At 37.9% G+C, this 15,885-nt stretch overlaps 2 protein-coding genes across 9 annotated transcripts in view; one reads left to right on the forward strand and one right to left on the reverse strand.

Annotated features, from left to right (window-relative positions):
- LOC135488941 (sodium- and chloride-dependent glycine transporter 1-like) overlaps nt 1-15,885 on the forward strand; it is a 234,830-nt gene that overhangs the window by 20,979 nt on the left and 197,966 nt on the right. The window lies entirely within an intron of this gene.
- LOC135488942 (G-protein coupled receptor dmsr-1-like) overlaps nt 1-15,885 on the reverse strand; it is a 156,593-nt gene that overhangs the window by 3,431 nt on the left and 137,277 nt on the right. For 7 of the 8 annotated variants that reach the window (XM_064773932.1, XM_064773930.1, XM_064773931.1 and 4 more), the window contains one exon: nt 228-1,912. In XM_064773932.1, the coding sequence (XP_064630002.1) occupies nt 228-1,376 (1,149 nt within the window). In that variant the 5' untranslated portion in view covers nt 1,377-1,912. Of the gene's footprint in view, nt 1-149; nt 1,913-15,885 lie in introns of all 8 variants that reach the window. The other variant, XM_064773936.1, reaches the window with a different exon arrangement.

The raw sequence follows: 15,885 nt of genomic DNA on the forward strand, positions 1-15,885 counted from the left end.
AGATGTCCCTTTACTAGACTGCTAGAAGCAAGTAGGGATCCAGAGAGTACTATATTTAGTACCAGAGCCAGTTTTCAGCAAGTTTCTTGAGAGCAATTCTACTAGAAGAGAGAATATAGAAAAGATAATTATTCAATTTGAACAATTACTTAGCCAAATATGTGTAAACCGCCTGGTGACTAAATACTACTTGTAGTGGTACTGGTGGTGGTGGGATCATTATTTACATTTTTATGCTCGAATGTCCGTAGTTTTAGCCATCCCGGCCGGCGTTCTGGACAGCAGCCACAGAAGACTTTCACAAACGTATCCCGAAATACTCGACTCATCGTACAGTACAAGACGAAGTTTATCGAGTTGTTCAAAAGCGCCATAATATCCCAAAGATCTCCTAGTGGTAGGTAGACGTCTCTGTACCACTTTTCGTCAAAGCTGTTGAGTAACGTAATGATGCCTTGCGGAAGTTCAGTTATCAGGAAGAGTACGACGATCGCCAGCAGCATGCCTGTCGTTCGGTTGTGTTCCCGCGCTCGGTCAGAATCGTCCTTACGACCCTGAGATTTGAGTTTCTGACGCCGCTTATTGGCATTGTGCATTGCTAAGATTAACATGATGGTTAGGCAAGTCAGCAGAAAGCATGGAATAAGTTTGACAATTATTGCCTGCACCCAGTAGTTTATCTTTACAATGATATCATGTTCCGCAGCTAAAGCAGTTAGTTGTATTGTGTACACAGGGTCCGATGCGTTGAATATTCTTGAATGTCTTGAAAAATCTATATCGTTTGTCATAAAATTTGGAACACAGACTATCACGGTTGAGAAGCATACCAAGAAAATGGCCAGTTTGGCGCGCTGTAGAGTACACAGCTGTGATCCTCGTGTTGGGAAACAGATAAAAACATAACGGAAGATGGCAAGCGTGATGGTCAACCAGATGGCTATAGTGTGGCAGACAATAGTAAAACTGCTGTGAAACAATAGAAAACGAATCCAGTCAATACTCTTGGTTTCTGGGAAACTCAACATTGGATCCCGCAGGACGTAGAAATGAATGGACACTGGGAAGTATGACATCATTGTAAGCAGGTCGGCAACCGCTAGCCACATCAGAATCCAGTTCGTTGATGATATCATATTTTTTCGCGTCAACACAATGATATTCGCCAGGTTTGCGAATATTCCGAATGCACATACTATGGCGCTGAAGTAGCCATGATATTTCATGTATTCTTCACTGAAGCGTAATAAACCACTTGGCTTTTCGTAACTGAAGTTGCCGTCACCTTCCTGCAACGGGATGACGGTTGTGTTGAACACTTGCGGGTACTCAAACCCGCTCGAGTTGACATTACGGTAAATGACGGCTGCACTCATGGTTCCTGATTTTCGATAGAATGCAGGATATCTAAAAAATCACATTTGACACATAGACACTTTTCTATATCCCCCTTTATAAGTGGCACTAATGACGAAACGATGTCCACATTAATCTAGATACACATACGACTCTCCATGAAATAACACATTGCCATCTATAGTTAAAATGTGCTCTTCTAATTCACCCTAAATATTGTCATTTATGAGAAAGGCTGCTTTCAGTATTCAAATTTCGCTTGATTTGGAAGAGAAAGCCTGCTACTCTCCTTCCCTGTCTTGGATGTTCCTTTGTCAATGTAAAATGTCCCTGTAGAGGTCAAAGTTGGATGTTCCTTGTCTCCTTAAGGTGTTACTTATTTCCTTTTGTATGTCTTAAATTGTTCCCCTAAACTAATTGTTTTCAAGTTAGGTTTTCGACAACATCTGCTTGTTGTGTTGGCGATGTCTGGGTATTCCGATGCTTGTCCATCAATGGTATTACTCGACAACTAGTAGCTTTCTTCATGCGATGACCTCAAGGATGCATTCAGTATCTGTAAAATAAGACGAAATATATCAATAATTGAAAGATAAGTAAACAATTTAAAAAAAGTTAAAATATGATTTATATCAAGAAATGCTCCTGCTTTGCTGAAAAACGAATAGTTACTAAGTGCAAGAAGTTAGAAACAAAGGTAACTTGAGACCATTTGTTGAGATGATGAGTGGATGAGATGATGAGTTATCAATATTGACTTGGAATAACCTATTATGTCCCGTCATTGTACATTGTGTATGTTGAAGCTATGATATGTACGTAGCATATGTATAATAGTCTGATCGAGGAGTGAATGGCGTGGATCGGATTGGTTTGATTTGGCTGCTGCCTCATACCCTCACAAAGACACAACTTCCAAATAGAAAATCTGAATTTTCAAATACGCCTTCGCTGCTGTACCTTTAAGAATCTTCCACTAGAGCAATTCCACTTCCGACGCTTATGCGTGTTATTACAGCTATTATTCGTGTAATAGTACCACCCGACATCGTCAGTAAATACTATGATTTTATGCTTCGCACTTCCAAAGCCTGTCATTCGATTGGATGCTTTTTCTCACAATTGACGTGGACATTTTGAATCATATTATTAATAGACAAAGTGCTGGAGAATGATTTTGTTGACCTTTCTTTTGTGATTGTCAGGTAGTGATGCAATAACTAGTAAACATGGTAAAATAAGCTATTTTGTAGTTTGTACTCGTTCGTCTTTGCCCACACCTTTCGTGATAATCCATTACCTATTGTGACAAAGCTTTATCAATTCCTCTGAAGCATAAACTAACTTCTAATATATTGCTAATCTGTAAAGTATTCATACGATAATCGTACTTATAGTGGGAAGTGTGCCTTAATCCGGTATATTGTTAAATTGATGCAAGGACGACGCTGATCAAAGAAGAACACATGAACTTTACATTTCAATTATACTTTGATGTCAAAGGCTGCTGGCTGAGGATGATCACTAACCGGCTAAGGTGATATCATCACAGACCTAAAGGCCAAGTGACTGCTTTCTTGCACTTCTAAAAGCCGAATATTATGTATTGGTAATAAAACATAGTATTGTGAGTATAAGCCTAAGCCTTTTAGTATGATAAGTTCATCATATTTCATGTTTCTTCAGGACTTATAGTGCGATTGACCTTTAAATGCCAGGTTTGTCCCTCATTAATAGAATTTGAGATGTTTCAATCATGTTCCTTACTAGTTCTAAGTCTGAAGTTAAATTTGATATGTTTAAATCATGTAAATTAACACTGATTGATTTGTAAGAATGGTCTGCCGTGTAGGCCAATATTCATTAGAGACACATCTTATGAAAATGTCTATCTCGCTGGCGTCTTTTTGTGCTGCACTACATCTGTGTTTATTTTCTTATAACCAGCGGACCACAAGTAAAGGTATACACGAACCGACCATGACTTAAAATAAGACCAGTCGCAACCAAATCTCTAAATGCAGATCAAACTTAAAATTTGGCACATTTAATTACATATCATGACTGACCAAACCGGATCGATCTTATAAAACAAACAGCCGGGGATTTGCTTTAATTAGCTGCTGTCAAAATGTGATTATTTCACAGATTTATTGATGAGATTCTGATTGAGGTAAGCCACCGAGGAGTCTTTGGAGAATGAAAAAATAAGCTGACTGTCATCAAGACGAAATATCTTGGGGTGAAATAGCCATACTAGCTAGTCTCATTATCAATCATAATACAAGTAAATGTAGTCTGATTTTTACACAGATCTCAGACTTTGAATGTTTATCTACATATTGCCGTCAAAAGCGATGAATCAACCATTGTAATTTCCCATGGATAGTCCTATTTCTTGATACCACAAGTCGATCTGCATGGGCTGCATTTGATATCATCATCATCATTCAAAAGCTGAACTGATTTTCTGGCTTAATCTAAAGTTTAAAATTCATAACATATCCTATCTGCCTTTTAATATCAGAATCACCCTGTAGTGTTTATGGGACACAGAACAAATCATGGTGATTTGATGAGAACTATAAAACCTGCAGAAGATAAGAATACGAAGAATGATGAAAATGGATGATTTACAGGAAAATTAAATCTATTGTCTGCAATATCTATCGGCATAAATCCAAGGGACTGCCACCCTCTCACCCATGAGGAAAATCAAAATGAGCCGAATTATTGTATATTAGAAACGTGGCCCGCTTGCTAGTGTGAGAGGGTAACATCTTCAAATGTGGTCACCACCTAGATTTGGCCAACGACATTTAAATCTAAATATAATGGTAATGAATAGGAACTTGGGCGAAACAAAAGGTTTTTGATGGAATTTATTTTTTAAACTCGCCCGTTCACTCCTGGGTTTGAATATCACCGTCGCCAACAGTTAGTCACAAAACTCGTTAGCATCGTCAAATCACCATAGCAATTCAATATAAGGATGACTTTGTGCTAAACTAACAACGTACCTTGATTACAAAATTAATCAAAAACTTCAGTAATAATTCTTAAATAATTTATCAAAAAGTTCCTAATAATGACAAGATTCGACTCAACTTCAGAAAATAAATCGCGGCCGTCCAATTGAGGATGACAAATCACCACTAACCGCAGGACAACGAAAACATGTTAGCGGCCATGTCGACAACCTCAGCGGGCAAACTCTAATCTAATCATTGTGAGATTAATGATAGGATCATTAATAATTAGTAATCCAGCTGGATTCTGATCAAATTTGCCCAACATGTAGCACTTTCTCTCTTGACATGCTGGGCAAATTATTTAGCAAGTGACTACTTAATGGTTTGTTTGCAGTTATAGCTTTATGATGTTTGTTATTGTACCGTTAGGTTTGATGGAGTGTTTGTGGTTTGTTTTGTTCTAGCCAGAAAACCCAAATGGTTCAGCGTTACTGATTGTCATATTTGTTATGATCTGCTACCAAGCGTAGGATAAAGGAATCTCAGAAATTTTTAGAGAACATATTTCTTATTAATGTTATGAATGTAATACATTCGACCATAACTATTATCGTTCAACCACAGCCCTTTCTGGGTCATCAGCATACACAAATATGTATCCCTCGTCGTTGTCAGTATTTGAGAGTTAAGGGGGTGGGGGTTTATTTATTTAAACTTTTCTATGCTCTACAAAAAATACATGTACATAAAACAAGCAGTAATAGAACAACAGCAGAGCATAGACAGGAAACCCATTAGGCGAAAAATTAGCCTCTTTAATGGGTTTCCCTTGCCAGTAATTAGCAACAAAATAAAAATACTAGTATAAAAAAGCATCTCAGTTAGGCCTGTAGATCTGATGAATATCAGACGTTTTCAGACGTTTTCAGACATTTTACAGTTTTCTTTTTTCCTAGCTCTCAATCAATACAATCTGATTCATCAGTTTTCATCGTTTGGTATGTTATTACACACTTACAATATATCTAGTTCCAACCTCATGATGTTGGTCATCCGCTCTGATCAGTATAGGAAGCCTTTAATCAACACACACTGATCTACACGTGCATGCGATGGTACTATTAGTCTTCATTGTTCGGTACGGTAGAGACATTAACAAATGAAAAAATAGATAAGAGTTAATTGCGTGGCTCATCTGCATGGTATGAAATTATTTTAAAGACCAGAACAATTTTTTAGTGAAGATGTCATAAAGATTTACACATGGTCCTTCTGTACACAACTAAAGTGAAACTATTGATTGCGGTCTTTATCTATATTCCCCTATTATCTTCGAGCATAGTTTGATATTCGAAGGTCAGGCTATCAAACTATGCTCGAAGACAATCATAAAATCGTTGAAGAAAATTTCTGTAACAAATTCGAAAATGAACATCATCTGACAGAAAAAGTTTCTAAGTGCAATAAATTTCTCATTAATGATCGCTCCTCTTTTCATCATTCTAAATCAGCCCCGACGGATCAACTTGGCATAAAATGCGCCATTTTCTTCAAATTAAAAATGATTCTCATTTCTGGATGATATAATGACGAAATTTATTGTCACTTACATTTGATTAAAGCATTCAATATTTAAAGATGTTTTGCTGGATATTTTTTCGTTTAATTTCATTAGTGCCTGAATTTATATCAGACAAGGAAATGGGTTTGATATATCAGCTGTGTGTTAAAGGGAGGTTGCCTCTGAGTTATGATTGTAGATATATCGTCCATGTTCAATTCATGGACTGTTTCCAAGCCTTTGAAATAAACGTTTCGCTGTGAGTCACGTTTAAAAAAAGGATTGCAAGAATGACAAGATACGATGATTCTTTAGAAACCTTTAACATTGTATGATAGTAGCAGTGGCGCCATGTTTCTGGAGAAATCAAACATTTCTTTAAATTTTCTTCGTTTTCCTTTGTCATATAACCGTTTTGGGTTCAGGTTCAAATACTTGTTTTGGGTACCTAAATTGCACAAGAACAAATGATGCATGTTGGCGGGCGTTGGAGAAATGTATTGAACATTTAGGCAACACATCACGCGTACGTCAGAACAATGATACCCTCGAACCTTCGTGGTGATGTTGATTAAATATTCCCTAACAGAGACATACACGTGCATGCGAAGTACGTGCTTGGGTACAGATGGTAATTTAGACATGTTAGAAGGAAAATCACTGGTTAGACGAGCGTGCGTGGCCGTGCTCCAACCGTCTACTTAGGTATGCACCATGAGGTTTGCGAGTTCCTGGGGCGAAATAGAATGATAAATATTTAAGTGCAAAACCTCCCAAATGTCTTGGCTATGAGGATCAGCACTCAGATGACCAGAGGACTGGATTTTTCTGTCATTACGCTTGGTTTGATGATTTGATAGCCACAAATGTAATATTCGCAGAGAACCTAGATGGAGCACATAAGATGAAACCACCGCAGTCAAAGCAAACTATTCATCATTTAGCCTTGTTGCGTGCATGGTGGTGTAGCTCATCCTCAATGTGATTGATGAATGACGTGTTGATCAGTTGATGCAGAATGCAGGTAACTGATTCTGTGATTTACTGCCCATGGGTGTAAGAACATTTTGCATTCTTGAAATATAAAGTTTGTCGTAAATCATGAAAACGCACTAAGCCACCAGTTAGGATCCAGACATAACATTGTGGATCTTGGTCGCGTTGAGGAAGAACACGTGGTCTACCCATTACAATTTGCTTCATCAGTATTAAATCAAAGCACTGAGGTAATGAACGGATACATCATATTCTACCGATTACAAGATGCTTCATCAGGAAACCAAGTTCTCAACGAATGAATAATTCATAGTTTGCTCGTTACACTTTGCTTTATCGGTACAGAGAAGTTGTCAATGAAGGACAGATTCGATTTCTAATCCGGTATACTGAGGTAACGAAACAAAATAATGCGTCCGATTCTACCCATATACAAGTTGCTTTTACACCAAGCTTTGCAAACCAACTCATGTATATGATATATGTACCTCTTTGCCTAAAAGTGTTAACCTCATATGTTATTCTGCGTCCTGTAAACCTGCTCCCTCGCCCCTTTCATGTCTTACTAATTGTTTATTGCGGCTAGCCTGTCCTGGATAATTAACAGGAGGCAAGCGGGTCAGAGGCTAATAGTCTGGGTCTTCCTTTGACATTTACTATGCTAGTAATGTCACTGGATGAGTAGCTCAACGTTAATGAATAGATGGGTGACTGTAGCATGCCAGTACGTGTGTGCATTCCATCCAAAAGAACTGCAATTTTGCGTAGGTTATATTGACACTACAAGAGACATTTGTTCTAGTTGATATTGGAAACTAGTAAGTGATCGATAGACATTAAGTAACCCCGAAATTACCACAAAGGAAGATTTTGAAGGGGAAAAGAACGATAAGGTCACGATTTGCTTGAGGTTTTGCCCGTGGATAGTGTTTTGCTGTGGAGGCTAGACAGATTTGACTTCTAATGAAATGGGAGTGTTCTCTATTCTATGACTTCCAGTTTTAGGTTAAAGTGATTATATCCGGGCAATTTTGTTGGGGTGTTGTTATTATAATCAAACACCATGTTATCTTTCCCTGGGCAAATGAGTAATGAATAGGATGACTGTTTTGTGTTATCAGCGTAACATGGCCTTGGTCTACTCATATGAGTCTAATTGAAAAAAAAAAACAACGGGGTATAGAGGTTTTTGGTTTTCACAGTCCACAACATAGACTTAAAGAATCTTACGAAACTTAAAAATAGATTATTTGCATTGAGGGGAAATAACACTTTTTAGACGTTCAACCTTTGAAGGCTGACTTCAATTGCCTTTACAATTCAGATAGTCTCTTACACCAAATAGCTTGTGCTGAATTCATTTTTTTAAACTCTACAAACGCAGCAAACTCGCAGTAAACGAGTAGACCTAGTCTAGTGGTCAAAGGCAATATTTGTCTGAGGTCGGTTTTCTGGATAAATTATTATTATCAATTAACTCAGTAGATCACTTGTTCCTTCACATAGTCACGAGAATCACCAGCACTGGGAAATGAAATGGATTAAATACAAAGCTAGAAGGACAAAGAAAAACAATTAAAGTGATTTATCATTCTCAATAAACATCACTCTTTGATAAATGTTATTATACCGGTGCTTCATATTTTTAGTAGTTCCAACAGAGAGATTTATTGTGCATGGTCAAACAAATCTCTAACAGTTTTCGAGAGTGTAAATACGTCAGCTTGAGAGAGGAAAAAAAACTCTATCAACAAGCGTGAAGCCTTTCCAACGGTGATTCAGTCATAGCTTGTGAATAATGATACTACGATATTGTTGCCACAGTTTTTAAGAATAAAGTTACGCCAGGGATATTAAACTGGTCCGGATGAATAAACTAATGTGTCATGCGAACAAAACATTATAAGGATTGTTATATATGCCCATATAACTATAAACTCTTGAACAAGGACTGTTATATGTTTCCATCCGTCTGTAAACTTTTGAACAATGTTTGAAGAATGGGGCAGAGAGGGACTTCATCCGTTGTCACACCAGCATGTCTGTGTCGTTGATAACAGTAGGAACATCAAGCAGTGTGCAAAGGTAACATTTAGAATTAAGAGTTGACTCTAATACCTTGACTTGGACTATGTGACTAAATTATAAATGATGTCTGCCGTAGCACCACATTTCCTATCAATTCTTACCTCCTAATGAGCGAGATTGAGACTGCTCATAACCTAACTGTGGTGAGACTCGATGTTATTATCATCAGACAATTATCATTAATGAGACAAATGACAGTGGAATTGTTCATCATCCTTTATTCACGTGTCCACATGATACCTATAATAAGTGTAATCACGGAAACTGTTCATAGGGCTTTAACAGCTTCTGTTTCCAACACATAAGAAAGGTCAGTCGGCTAACTTCCGAAAATAGGGATGAACATAAGAAATTATTAGACCGATGTGCTGATAAATCGGCCCTCAGTTGACACCATGCGGACGGGGCAGGTGGTATCATCGGTCGTTGATTGACAACATAAAAAGGCAGGCTTCCCAACTCCTTCACGAGCTACGAACTATGAACTACGAAGGTCTGTCTGGTCATCACGTCAAGTGCTAATGCATTCACGCAAGAATCGTAGATCATCTTCCACACGTAGTTGTTCAAAGAATCGGGAAAATTCTCAAGAATACATCGACAAAGATTATAATCATTTTCATATACATGTACTTCGTCGTTTGTGGCCTCGAACTGCTAGCAGAAGATAACGAAGGCCATCTATATTACACCGCGCATACCTGCCCAGTAGTTTTCAGTTGATAAACTTCGCTCTTGATATTTCAAACCCCTGGTCTGAACGAGACTCAAACCTCGGACATTAGCCATGTTTCCATCTCGAGGTTAGGTATTCAGTAACCATCGAAAATCTGGCCATCAGTAAAATCTACATTCTCATTCACTATTTGTTGAAAAACTCTCAACCATCTAGGAAATTTGAGAAGTAACCCCCTATCCAAAAACACATCGCATCAAAATTATCATATTACAAATTATCTGGATAGCAAACTAGCTGAACAAATTATCTGTATTATTTTCATTAGGATAGTTGATATGATAATTACCTGACATCGAATAATCCAAATTAGTGCTGATATGAGTGCTGCAATTAGTCTGATTTCAATAGGTTGACATACCCTCCTGACATAAGAGCCGAAAGGTGAAATGACCCGTACCGCAATATACAATAGAAGTGAGCCTGAAAGGTTGTCATCAGTGTGTACATTAATGAACGTGAAGGTATATACTGTCTCAGTAAAAAGAAATCGTTCAATTTCTTCAACAGCATATTGATTGGTTAAACATGTTTAACAGCAGCAAGTTGATAAAGCCAATGCCCCAGTCTCATTGACGTGACCCCACCCCTTACCACACAAGTTCGGCATCTGTGTTGCATGTCCTGAAATGCGCTCCTCATGGTTTACAGATTGTTGAGCAAAACATCGTTTCACCCTTATTTCGAACAAGTATTCCGAAAAACTTCAGCGTGATAATGTTTACCACAGATATGGGTGGCATTTAGCTCCCGGCACATGTTTGAAACTGGTTACAACTGTGCTAATGAAGCAATAAAACCTAATTTTCATGACAAGCAAATCAATATTGTGACATGTAATATCAAATTACAACTGCAACAACGTTATTCTTTCTATTGTTAGCTAGATCATTAGCGCCTTGATAAATTTACATATTCATTTTTTCTCGGCCACTCGGATGATTGATTCTGAGACAACAAACTCAACACGTCACAATTTCCAATTGAATTGAAAAAAGCGACACATTTCAATCCGTATTTACACATTAAAAATTGGGAAATTTCAAGTTTGATTACACATTTCAAATTAAGGAAGAACGAACCTGACCTTATCAACAACCATGTGCTTCTGTATCAGTGCAATGAATCCATGACCTCATAATTATGGTGAAGACCAAGGGAATCGAGCCCAGAATACTGTCGTGCAGCACCGCTGAGTTTAGAACCCACCGCGTCATGGGGAAACATGAATAACAGTAATGACCGGTAAATGATTTTGTTTGAGTTTTGTATTAACTGAACCGCCGTGTACATGTAGGTCAATAAATGCATCTGCGAGTCTTAATGCATCGCCCAGGAATTCATTGAGTGAAATTTCTGAAAGTCACATTCCCTCAACTGTTTCATTGATTTTTGCCTCATATTTTGCAATAAACCTGTTTGACAATCGATGATTGTGATATCATTGATCAGGTTCTGGTACCCGCCTCACTGGTGTTCACGTATCATATGTTCGCATCATTATCACTTCATCATCGTTGGTATGATCATGATTGATTTAACATCGGAAATATTTTTAACAGTTCCAGGGGATGTTGGTGCAACCAAGGTGAAGTGTCACGTAGCACTGAAAAAAGATTACACATTTTTGCAACTCCGGGAGCGATATAACAGACATTAATGCCATAAAAACGAAATTGATTTGGATAGAAACGTTCATTGGTTGATGAGAACACTTGTTTGTATGTTCATCCATAACCGATGTAATAGGGATCTTATACCTAGGTTTGGTAGTCTGTGGGAAAAGAGGATCAGCACGTGCGGCAGTGCTTGTCATGTCACGCCGCACAACATCCAAATAATGCAAAAAATGCATACAATGTAGAATTCCTGTGAAATAACGTCAAATGCCATTTAATGAAAACAGCCCGAGATCACTTAAATAGTCTTGCCAAAGCCACCCCTTAGAAAAACTATAGATTTTATGATTTTTTTGACTCAAATATAATTACAAAGTTCCCAGACATTAGAATCGATGCTGATTTGTATAACAATGTGATTAGACTTGTGAAATTGACACAATATTGGAAGGATAGACTTCTGAAATTGACACAATATGGGAAGGAGTGTCCAATAATGTTTTTGTCACGTCACCTATCAATAAGGCAGTCAGTATTGACAGCTAACTTATACTTTTAGCGAAATGAAAAAAATCGAATGATAATTGGACCTGAGGGTACGTACGCTCAGTGAAGATGAAGAACTCGTGGTAATTTGACGGTGGTTGAAGATCCTAATATGGATCCCACTAAAAAAGCGTGACTAGTTGATGCCATAAAGGATGTTTTGTCGTTATAAGAAATATATAAGAGGGTACAGTTATGTCCGAAAGACATGTTGTAAGATAAAAAAACAGTAATCCGTTAACAGAACACACGAGGGTGTTTACTAGGGGTATATAAAGATACTTTAAAGTTTGTTCTTCCCCAAATCATACGATTTCAAAATTCGTTTCATCACATCAATCACGGACTTCTATCAGAGAATACCTCTCTGATTCTTTTTCATGGCATTGTACAAAACATCGGTTATTTTAATAGTAAATTCATAGGACATTTCAAATATAACTCTGACCTGTCATAACCAAGGGTATCAATGAAACTGCTTTGAGAAAAAAGGGTGTTTCATCTTCAATAGGTGCTGTATTTAGTTACGTCAGTAACTTCAGTTTGCATCGCAAAGGCAGTTCCTTTGAAATTACCCTCTTTTACGCTTTCTACCGTTCACATGAAGATAAGATGAATCCTGAGGCCCTATGCTATATAAAACCGGTTTGTTTATATCAATGAGTATTTACTTTGAAACCTGAGAGTATTCCACCTTTGGGGCGTCTGAAAACTTTGATATCCTCAGTATCATCTCGATCACTTCAGCTACAAAACTTTTCTTACGAAAGAGCAGTAGATATTTCATAGATTTGAACAAGTGTGGATTTTCTTCTTCAATGCTTGATAAAAATGTTTATAACAACAGTCAAGCTATTAGAAGCAAAGTCTGATTCGTTTCATTTTCTTTAGTATGATTGGGGAGTTTTTTTCAAAACGAATATCTATTAATCAGGTTGTGGAAACATGGAAATATGGCACTTTTACCCGCAAAATTCGCGAAACTGTTCTGATACGATATCTAAAATATTGTGCACAACCAAATGTTTGTACTGATAAACTTGACGAAGGAACTCCTGAATTTTGACTTGTTGATACTTATGGTGCAATGACTTCTTTTCTCCAGATTTCAATCAATATTCTCCATGAAATTGGTTTTTCAATTCGGTCATGAAGGACGTCTTCAAACTAAGTTTTAATGAACTACTTGCTTTTGGTCTTCTTTCGGCCGAGAAGTAGAGTTTACACAGACTGGTATTCATACAAGTAGTGTATTTTCTGATAATTATGTTTAAGGAATTGAACCCGAGGCGGAGGACCTTGGTTGAGTTACCAAGACACTCTCGGGTGGAGCTAAAATACAGTCCAAACCCGAGCCGATAGGCGAGGGTTTGGACGAAATTTTAGCTCCACCCGAGAGTGTCTTGGTAACTCAACCAAGGTCCGAAGCCGAGGGTTCAATTTCTATTCTAAAATACCTCAAACTTAAAAAGATAGGCCACGAAATAACTTGAATATGTGCGAATTTGGCAAATTCCATCCATCGCCTGCCCGGAGCGCCGGTAGCGCCGTTGTTTACATTATGTTACGGCAGCGCGTATAGGAAGTCCGGATCGGCTCGCTCAAGTGATGCTAAAATCCGCGCAAATGGGCTATTTGGAGCGTTTTTCTCAGCAAATATGTGTTGTGCTCATTAAAAAACTTAGGGTGGTTGATGCTTCCTTGGCTGATTTGTGTTTGAAGCAGTGTTTTGAGAGCCTCAAACTTCTGAAGTGAGCTGTGTGCATGGTTTCCACATTTTAGTGCAACCCGAGGGAACTTTGGTAGAGCATCTTGGTTGCGTGTCCAAAACACTCCACTCTCAGAACGAGGCTTATGCATTTTCCATTTAAAAGTTGACTTTACGGTACCAAGGTATTTTAGAATACCTAACCACGTCAGTTAAATATCAAAAGAAGAGCTGAACATCCCCAGGAACATTTCTAAATGGCGAGATTTGAGAATTTTTAAAACCACTTACTTTTGGTTTTCTTTCGGCCGAGAAGAAGTAGAGTTCACACGGACTGTTTAACACTGGTATTCATATAAGTAATGCCTTTTCTGATAATCATGTTACCTTACCTCGTCAGTCAAATATCAAAAGAAAAGCTGAACATCCTCAGGAACATTTCTATGACGAGGTTTGAGAATTTTTAAAACCAATTTCTACATAGAGCCGAGAGGCAATATCAGTTATACGATGACAGTTAACTCGGCATTTAATGGCTGTGACTTCGTTCAGCTCTTCATCAGTTGCACCGAGCCTGAAGCAGACTGACATGAAAGGTGAAGAAAAAACCGTGGTGTTTTTCCATCAAATACTGGTAAAGATATACGGCTTACATTATGGTTGATGATGCTAGTAGTACAATGTTCCAATTTAAGTACAGGAGGTATATTTCTGATGATAATCACCAACAAGTGCTGTCTTGGCAACACTTTCTTTGATCAAGAGTGTAAAACAAAAATACGTGTAAAAGTCTGGTCTTCAACGACCCAGTGAATCATCAGTGGCTCTGATCGGACCTTTAAACCCCTTCTCGACCAGAGTCTGATTTTATTTATTCAGTGTTTAATTTGTTTATGTGCTGGAGACCATTGTGAGAACCCATTGAGATAACTGCAGACCCACATTAGCCATTTGGAAATTTCCATGACATTTAATTTCATTCAAAAATCAATCATGACATCAATGAAGTGATAAAAACAACCTAATACGGTTTTATATAAAGTTTCAAATTGCATTTAGAAATCTTACCTGCAGAGGGGCATGTAGTTATTAGCTTCATTAGAATGTCGATGTGGGAGTCATTATCACAGCCTTGAGGATTCCATCAGATTTGCTTCTTTACCCTTTAAAGTTCAAGTTCAATAAAAGGAGCATCTTAAGATGATTAAAGCTCATGCTCGACGTGCATTTGTAAAGTCTGCTTTTTTGATTTTTAATTTCAGTAATCTGTTGAAATTAGCTTCCTTCACACGTAAATGTAGTAAATATTTCTTACCCGGTATTTAAGTTTTAGATTTTCTTCTTCTTCTGCCATACTGTTGTCGTAAATGGCCTGGCTTCAGTGCCACTTTTTGATATCATCATTATTTCAAAGGCGGCTAGGTTCCAAGATGAAACTAGTGCATAATAGTTCTTCGCCCTTTATCTATTGACGCTTAGATGAGGTTCTAAGCATACTCTGACATAATTAGAAAGGGTTGTTTTGGGTAACTCCTGATATGATGTCTCGAAACATATCTTTTCAAACAAATGACTAAAATATGTATTCATGATCAGCCCAGTTGAGTGATAAGTTGGGATTCAGTTCTAGATGAGCATTTATGTAGATACAAGCACTTGCTCATAAAGCCTAGTCTTATATAGATGTCTAAGCCATCCCCTGTCGATGGGATTGTCAGTGTTATTTTGTCCCGGGAGGGGCAGATAAGCTGTCAGTGGTCACGAAAGCTAGGGGTTTCTTCCGCAAAGGAAGGTCGGGGTCCTGGATGATCCTGTCGAACGTGATGTTTCTTTCGTGTCAAGATGTTAACAATGTAGATGATTTGCTCCGTTCATGATAAGCGTTACAAAAGGAACCAATTAGTCATATGATTTGGCAATACCCTAGTGGTCTTCAATGATGTCCCCAGGGGAAGGGACAGGGACCTATTATCACCGATTACATTAAATAACACGCACCCACGATGCGTGCATAGTCGACTATCATCGGTTTCACGTGAACTAGTATAATATCATGACACAGTGAAGTCGATGAATGTTTCTTGCACACTTTTTGTCCGCCACTTTCATATAAGGTTTTCCTTCAACTTTCATAATCGGTAAAACATAGTATATAGTGGTGAAAAATGCAAATTAGTTTCATCGGCCAAAATAGAAAGTTAAGATAAGGTTTGAGAATTGATTAGGCAATGGAAATATTTCATCATCGTGGAATAATAGACCACATCCTCTGCTACTTTAAGATGGACATTTTCGCTGCATGT

Source organism: Lineus longissimus, chromosome 6 (assembly GCF_910592395.1).
Source record: "Lineus longissimus chromosome 6, tnLinLong1.2, whole genome shotgun sequence".
NCBI classification, from domain to species: Eukaryota; Metazoa; Nemertea; class Pilidiophora; order Heteronemertea; family Lineidae; genus Lineus; species Lineus longissimus.